This window comes from Lupinus angustifolius, chromosome LG01, assembly GCF_001865875.1.
Source record: "Lupinus angustifolius cultivar Tanjil chromosome LG01, LupAngTanjil_v1.0, whole genome shotgun sequence".
Classification (NCBI taxonomy): domain Eukaryota; kingdom Viridiplantae; phylum Streptophyta; class Magnoliopsida; order Fabales; family Fabaceae; genus Lupinus; species Lupinus angustifolius.
This window is the reverse complement of record NC_032009.1, coordinates 22,735,536-22,744,360: the sequence shown is the minus strand read 5'-3', so window position 1 is coordinate 22,744,360 and position 8,825 is coordinate 22,735,536. Positions and strand designations below refer to the sequence as shown.

The 8,825-nt window shown below is 32.4% G+C and overlaps 1 protein-coding gene across 1 annotated transcript; it reads left to right on the top strand.

Moving 5' to 3' along the window:
- Window positions 4,436-7,295, top strand: LOC109356310 (thiol protease aleurain-like). The gene is made up of 7 exons (XM_019599639.1): window positions 4,436-4,816; window positions 4,904-5,019; window positions 5,687-5,760; window positions 5,855-6,119; window positions 6,318-6,449; window positions 6,624-6,759; window positions 6,951-7,295. The coding sequence occupies exons 1-7, from the start codon at window positions 4,501-4,503 to the stop codon at window positions 6,986-6,988; spliced, it is 1,077 nt and encodes a 358-aa protein (XP_019455184.1). The 5' UTR covers window positions 4,436-4,500; the 3' UTR covers window positions 6,989-7,295.

Genomic DNA, 8,825 nt, shown 5'->3' with positions numbered 1-8,825 from the left:
GAAGGAAGAACAAAATGAAATTAAGAAGAAGAGATTCAATGAATATTAGTGTAGTGTATTGATCAAAGAGGAGGAGAAGAATTCTAAATTTTACAATGCAAATGCCTTACTATTTATAGCAATGATTAACTAACTAACAACCTACAAATAGAAAGTTCCATTAACTAACAAAACTGAATTACAAATAACCAAGAATTAACAGGTTTAAGTGGTGATATATTCTTTTATAAAATTTTCATATAAAAACTGACATAAACTAAATCACTTGTTACTCAAATATTAAAAAGGAAAGTATTATCTTGTGATATATGTTACTTTCATATATTCATGTATAGATAATATAATTTATAGATTAATTTTAAAGTAGGATTATCATTTTAAAATTTAATACATAGTTGAATTCTCCATTTCTATAAGATATATCATTCAAGTTGATGATACAAAAGTGGTTCATCTCCACTGATGGGTGTTGATTCAAGTGGTACATGTTTGATTCCCCTTAAGCAAGAATCCGGATTCGAGTCTTGTGGATGGAAAAAATGCCCATTGGGAGAGTCAGCCCCACATATCTGTGGATGTTGCTGACTCGGACAGGATTGCCTCCAGTGTGGCTCAGACAGGATTGCCTTCAGTGCGAGGATAGATGTGGGATACAAAAAAAAAAGTGGTTCATCTCCCACCTGCTCTGGGTGTTATTAGATATAAATATACTTGTTCTAATTAGAAATTGTGCCAGCTGGTGATTTGAGAGGAAGAGATCCCTCTAGGTAAAATAGGATCAACTTATTACTAATGACGACTTTAGTATTAATCATCAATCTAATATGGTGGGATCTAGATCTAATGTGAAAATATTTAAGAAGCTGAGGAAATAATTAAATAAAGTAATTAAACAAGGCATCTTGTGATGCAGAAAATAAGTGGACATATATAGGGTGCCTTATTCACAAGTCATATGAGTAAATTGTGCTAGCAATGTTGTTTAATTGATGGAAGATTCTGACATTATTTTGCATTTTCCTTTCCTGCGTTTCTCATAGGGTACTTTCAAGATGAAAGATTAATCACTCGGATACAATTTAAAATTCATAATATTGTTTTTTTAGTATAAATGAATTCCTAATTTTTTTTATACATATAGATTAGTTTATGGATCGAATTCCTAATATATATTTTCAATTTAGATGAATTCCTAATATTGTTTCTTACATTTAATTGAGTTTATGAATAGAATCTAAAATCTTATGTTGAAGTAATGTAAACTCATTTCATATAACAAGAAGAAGTTGATCAACGGCTGTAAAACTGAGATAAACAAAAAATTCAGTCTGATTATTATTATTTTTTGGAGGGTAGTTATACATTTCCAAATGGATTACTTCTTTATCCATAAGGAGAGGGAGTATGTTTTATTATACAAAAAAAACTCATTTCATATTCAACATGCAATTTTTCATGAATTTTATTATTAGAAGTTGTTAGCTTTTTAAATGTCAGTAAATTCTAATGAAGTTTTAGGCATTTTTTGTCCTTTCATTTATGCAAAATATCAACAAATTCAAGTATCTAGATTAATTTTTCAGCACAACTACAAATTTATGTTTGTATATGTATAAAATTATTTAAACAATTTAATGAAGCACAAAATTTCTGTCATTTACCAATGTGTAAGTATTAGAAAGAAGTGAAGCGATAGAAACTTTTTGAGGATATCCTTTGCATAACCATTAATATTGGAGTTCATTGCTTTGGGCCCAACAGCCTAATTCCTGATCATGTTGTCCCAATACTACTGGGCCACAGGATACCACCATCATAATTATTTTGTTATTATTATAGGAAATGTTATGAAAGCAAAGGACTATATTATGGAACAAGAACATGTATTCAAAAATCTATAGCCGATTAACATCATCCAAGTAATATAAAAATATTAATTTATATTTTTAATTTTTTTTAATTAAACGATATTTTTCTATTAGATCGGAAAAGAAATTGGGACAGAAATAAAGAGAAATAATCTATGTCATAATATTATCGAACTAGTAACCTTGACTCATATTTTTTATTTCTTCACACCATCGCTGTTTGGTTTGAATATTTGGACAACGGCCAATGACTATAATCCAATCATAGAAAGCCACCAATTGTATATGATTAATGCTGCTAGACATGAGAAAAAAATATAATGCTTAGCTAGGGTGCATATATCTTGTCTTTACAATGAGTGTCATTCTGTACTATGATCTTATAATTGATTGAAAATATATATTTAAGTAAAATTTAATTTTAAAGTATTTTTCTGACAATTCATAGCTTATGATACATGAAGTAACATCACAAAAGATGTGTTTAGCTCAAGTAATAACACTTTTAAATTTCTTATAACCACGTGACACAAGCTCCCACGAAAGCTTTAGCTCATAGAGCACGCTCCATAAGTCAATTCAAGTAACTAAAACAGAGGCAATTCCATTCACGTAAAAACATTCTCCTCTCAATAGCAACTCAAATAACACTAAAGAAACCAAGATGCTTCTTACATGGTTGACCCATATGAAGTACATTATTATTATTCAGCAAAAAAACTCAAATCAAAAGAATAGATTCGTGAGAACTATTAAACAAAGCCAATGATTGATGAACAGTTATTTCCACCTCATTGGGCAAAGCCAATACGTATAGAACTTGCCTTTGCAAAATCATCTTCCTGGTTTAGCTTGTATTAAGTCTACTAACATTGTATGAATAAGATCATATCATTCCTCATAAACAATATAAATCATAATGTGACACACCATTAATATTCCAATATTTGCTAGTTCTCCTCACTCCAATGATGTACTACAACTACACTCTATTAATGTGATCTAAATTATTTGAAGACTTCATTTAAATTATTATAAAAGTGAGATGTAATAGCAAGTAACTAATTCCGTCCACATAATCCTTTTTTGTCTGCACCTCATACATCAATTTTCCACACGCAGCCTGAACAAAGATACAAGATTCCCCAGGCTGAATTATAATATCCTATAGGATTTAATATGTATACACTGACAGTGTAAGTGTTTTTTACACTGTTAGTAAATCATTCGCCATTAATTTGTTAACTATCATTGACTCTCAAACAAATCAATGGTGAATGATGTGCTGACAGTGTAAAAAACTTTACTCTATCGGTATACAGATTTTAAACTCAAATTGTAAGGATATATTTTTACTATTCTGCATATGTCATGTCATTAATATTTGTGTTCCTTATAATCTTTTTGGCATGTAACAATAAATTTAAAATAGTTCATCATTGGGAATAAAACTTCCAATTAATAATCATAAAATGTTTAAAAAGATTAATTTAACATACTTTTGATATTTATAAACCATTATGAATTTATTTTTTCAGAGATAAAATTGGTACAAATAAACAATTTGATCCACCAAAAGGAGTTTACTCTTAATGCTTAAAAAATCATATGCGACACTAGCTTTAGAAAGAACTCAGCATAACATGTTGCTCTGCTTTTATACTATTAGATATAACACACTATAATAATATTTTTTAATTTACTAATTTTTTAAGTGAAACTCCCAGAAGATTAAGACAACGGCATAAATTAGGAATTTGCCTTGGTCATATATAAACTTTACGATAGTGAAAACTATGGTTAAACGGAGTTGAAGACAACCTTGAATAGTTTTAATCTAGATAAGGAGTATATGGATAATATTAAGAGAAAATATGTATTTACTGATAACATAAGAGTTTTTTACATTGTCGTTATATTATTCATCGTTCATTTTCTATCATTACTGACTCTTCATAAAAAATAATTAAAATGAAGAAAAAATAATATATTAACTATGTATATATTTTTACATTAATCTATATGTATTACACTCTAATATTTAACATGATTAAATATCAGTCTTGAACTACCGTTGGGTCAATGCTCTTGGGCAAACCGTTGATCTCTTGTACAGCCAGTGATCAGTCCAAATTATTTGCATGTCATAAGCCAATACAATAAGTTATAAGTAGCTTTTGTAATATGTCTCAATCCATATTTAATAAAGATCTTTTGTCCAAATCAATTTTTGTTTCATTCTTCTTTCCAATATAGTATTTTTAAAATGGACTGAGACACATAAAACCTATTATTTCCATTCATTCGGAAGTAATGAATAGAGATTACCTACTCCATTTTAGGTGTTATAATCTAATTAAAGATTGTTATGTAATTAAAAAGAATAATTATAAAAATATAAAATAACTTTTGTCTATTTTTATTGAAATATGTGAAACTTTTTGGGACAAGTAATCCTTGATCAACAAGTAATGTAAGGCTGCAAGGAAGTTCAAAAAACTGAAGGAGGACAATTTGGTCATTACACGTTCCCGCGATGCCCAATAATCACTTCAAATACAGTTAAACCTGATAGAATCTCCCACATTTCTAAGATAAGGCAAAATATAACATCGTAGAATAATAGAGTGAGATGGCACAACGCTCGTTGCTCCTTCTATTATTCTGCGCCGTCGTCGCCGCTGCCGCCGCCGCTTCAGGATCGAGCTTCAACGAGTTCAACCCCATCCGACTAGTATCAGAAGGCCTCCGTGACGTCGAGGCGCAGGTACTTGATATAATCGGACAAAGCCGCCATGCTGTGTCGTTCGCACGCTTCGTTCGTAGTTACGAGAAACGATATGAGAGTTCAAACGAGATGAAGCAACGGTTCCAGATCTTCTCCGATAATCTGAAACGAATCAGATCCACAAATAAGAAGGGACTCTCTTACACTCTCGGCGTTAATCGTATGTATTCCTTCACTTTCAATTGAACACTTAAATATATATATATAAAGTTTGTGAATTGTGATGTTATAAGTTTTTGAGTTATAGGTTTTTCTGATTGGACCTGGGAAGAGTTTAAAACACATAGGCTTGGCGCTGCTCAAAATTGTTCTGCCACACTTAAGGGGAACCATAAGATCACTGATGCTATTCTTCCCGAACACGTATGAATTTCACTACCATTACTAACAACTTGAAATATTTGGAATTAGTATATAATTGTTACTGTTACTTCTTTTTTACATTCGGAAATTCTCTTATCACTTCCACGGTTCTGAATCAAAATGTTTCGATTTTTTATACAACGTTATTTTATCTTTCATTTATAAAATGGATAAAACTTACTTTTGGTACTATTTTCGGTTAAAATACACGTAATGTAATTCTTACACTATGTTACAGGTTATATTTTTACTAGCTAGCTGTTATTATGTTCCACACACATACCTAAAAGTAGCACATAAGTTTTGTCTTTACAAAATATACATCAAACAGAGAATAGAGACCATTTGTATTCTGTTTTGGCACATGTACTAAACACTGTCTAAGAGTGGATCAGTCTATGCTATAGTAGTATAGTGAATGAAAATAAACCATGTAAGTCTCAATTGTCAGCCAAATATTCAACAATCAACATGCTTATCCTCTTACATGTTTTTTTATTGTAACATAACATGCTCAACCAGTTTGTTCCAAATAAACCTCACTTTAATGTTGTCTGACCTATACCCCGGAGGGAGATTTTGGAATTTGATAACGTATGAGAAAAAAACATGCATTCTGATGAACATTTACGAATTTGTTTAACCATTATTCTTATTTTATGTGCAGAAAGACTGGAGAAAAGAAGGTATAGTTAGCGCAGTTAAAGATCAAGGCCAATGCGGATCTTGCTGGACATTCAGGTTGTTTTTGTTGTCACACTCTTTGGATTGGAATGAATAAAGCATTCTACTTTATCATGCTTCCAACTCTAAAATTAACATTTTCCATCTGCAGCACAACTGGGGCATTGGAGGCAGCCTATGCACAAGCTTTTGGAAGGAATATCTCTCTTTCCGAGCAGCAATTAGTGGATTGTGCTGGTGCATTCAGTAACTTTGGCTGCGATGGTGGGTTGCCATCCCAAGCCTTTGAATACATCAAGTACAATGGTGGCCTTGACACAGAGAAAGCATATCCCTACACCGCATCAAATGGCCTCTGCAAATTTTCAGCTGAAAATGTTGGTGTTCAAGTCCTTGACTCTGTCAACATCACCTTGGTAAATAAACTGATATATTTCTTTGCTTTGCCTTAAATTAGTTGGATTTTAAGTTTTCAGCTTCATATGCTGACCATTGTGACGTTGTTGTTGAGTTAGCAGTGACATGTCCGAGTTTGTTCTGTCTTGGTCTCACTCACACCTTAACTATATCTCTAAAGGAGCTTTTCTAAGTTTTGTCTTTTGTCTCGGGTGCAGGGTGCTGAGGATGAATTAAAACATGCCGTTGCTTTTGCTCGGCCAGTTAGTGTGGCATTTCAGGTGGTGGATGACTTCCAATCATACAAGAAAGGAGTTTACACAAGTGACACTTGTGGTAATACTCCCTTGGTGAGTATACAGACGCTGTTTTATAGGCATGGCTATAACTATTAGCTTCCTGAATTTGAATTAATTGCCTTATTGACGAGATCTGTCTGACATGTATTTACTAGCGACAATCCTAATTTAATAGCTAAGACACTCATTCATCAGACATGAACAAAATATATATTTGTCTGACAGGATGTGAACCATGCTGTTCTTGCGGTTGGGTATGGAGTTGAAGATGGTGTCCCATACTGGCTCATTAAAAATTCATGGGGAGCTGAATGGGGTGACAATGGCTACTTCAAGATGGAAATGGGGAAAAACATGTGTGGTAAGGATCCAAAGAACCTAAATTATATCTTAGAGAACAAAATTAAGGTGACCTCACTTAATTGTCCTCTTCAAAGTATGGCCTTCATACTGTTATACTGCTGCCTGGGGAGCAATTAAATTTTTCATATCCTTTCTGAGATTAATCATTTTCCAATATTGATTTTTTATCATTCTTTGGTTCAATATCAGGTGTTTCGACTTGTGCTTCTTATCCTGTTGTGGCATAAACGTAAGATGGAAATCGGTGCGATTCTCTGGCGACTTCCGTGATTCTATCTCGCATGTTCAGAGTATAGATGTCCACCTTAAAGATGAAATGTCATTGTAATAAAAAACTGTAGTCGATTGTGATTTGTAAAATATGTCTGGAAATGGGGTACACTATTGATGCTGAAAACTGCATTACAAAATCATAGTATAGATCATGATGGGGAAGACATAATAAAGTAATGAACTGTATTTCTCGTGATCCCAATCTCTTTGACAGTTAAAGGATGGCATGCTGGGAATATAAAGCTATTATTCATTATTCTACCTCATTAGCTATATCCATTATCCACTACGGGCATTTGTGTTCTATTGACGATTGTACACTTGGTTATGCATGTACATCTCAAAGTTAATACTAATGCCATTTCCCTGAACCTGAAACACCATAAAATAGGGAGTTAGTGCTTCCGTTCCCCCATGGTGTTGGAAGTTAATTGTTTCAGTTCAAACTACCAAACCAGGCTCAGTAGTGGAAAAGGAAACTAGCTATAAAATTGTTTAAATCATCCAATTTTGGTTTAGTTATTCTGTATGTTGGCAGAAAATGTATTTGCAATTCAAGCACGCTAGGTGTAACTCATGGCCACTAGGAAACCAAGGTCACCTGACATCAACTACACCATGTCATGCATTTGACCTCATTCACGTGGTTGAGAGAACCTAATATTTATTCATTAATTAGTACATCATCTATCAGTCATATATGTTATATTACATTTTTAAGAGCGAACATGATTAAATATAAAAATGGTGGATTGTATAAATTTTTTACAATGTTAATATATATATTGAGATATGTAAATTGAATTAGTGTGAAGAGATTTTTCTTATGGGTTAAGGAATGAAATCTTTCTAACTATTTAAAAGAAGCTTAACTCGTGCATGGTTCAATTAATATCTTGAAAAAGTATTCCGTTGTTTCTGAATTCAGTAATTAACAGTAGAATAAAGCAGGAGTTAGATTTTTCCTTCCAATCGAATTATAATAATTATCATGCTATTTTTGGGCTCTCCCTATGTTTGTGAATAAGAAAAGCCCAAGGAAGTGGAAACGTGGGACCCACAAATGATATGATTTGCCGCCATGTGAAAATGAGAAGTGGTTGGGTTAATGGGTTGCCTTATCTGGATTGAGTTTGAGAGACACGTGACAAAATAGTAGTGTTTCTAGGGACAGGACCCGCCGGCCTGCCAGTGCTAGCAACGTGCGACCCTCCTCGTTGTTGATGTTTTCTACATTAAAAAATTAATCAACCACAAATAGATTAATAAATTAGTTGATGCCACCAAATCAAACTACTCCTAACAATTTAATTTTGGATTCTTAATATTTGCACACTTATAAAGTTTTAATTTCCAGGACTTGTGGATGAAAAAAATATCCGATAGGAGAATTAGCCTCGCATACTTATAGATATTCTTGGGTTGGACAGAAATGTTTCCAATGCAAGGATACTTGTGAGAATGAAAAAAAACTAATATTAATTTTCGAATAATGAATGATATATTAATAATAAATAAAATGAAAGTAATATTTATTAGGATGAACATCAATACATCTGAAAAAGTTTAGTTACTTACTTAAAAAGATAATAAGATACTGTTGGTAATACCACCAAATCAATTCCTTGTAATTGAACCGTATTTAAATTTGAGTTACATGTCTTAAAGTGAATCGAAAATTTTCATCATCATATCACCACACATTAATTTCTCCAATTAGATGGTTCAGTACCAATCAACTATGGTGAGCATGTATCAGGTAAGATTTATCCACCATCTACTTTAAATGTC

Coding starts and splice junctions, on each gene's coding strand:
- LOC109356310 (XM_019599639.1), top strand. CDS start 4,501: ATGGCACAACGCTCGTTGCTCCTTCTATTATTCTGCGCCGTCGTCGCC. Junction 5,761..5,854: donor GGATCTTGCTGGACATTCAG/GTTGTTTTTGTT, acceptor TTCCATCTGCAG/CACAACTGGGGCATTGGAGG. Junction 6,120..6,317: donor ACTCTGTCAACATCACCTTG/GTAAATAAACTG, acceptor TCTCGGGTGCAG/GGTGCTGAGGATGAATTAAA.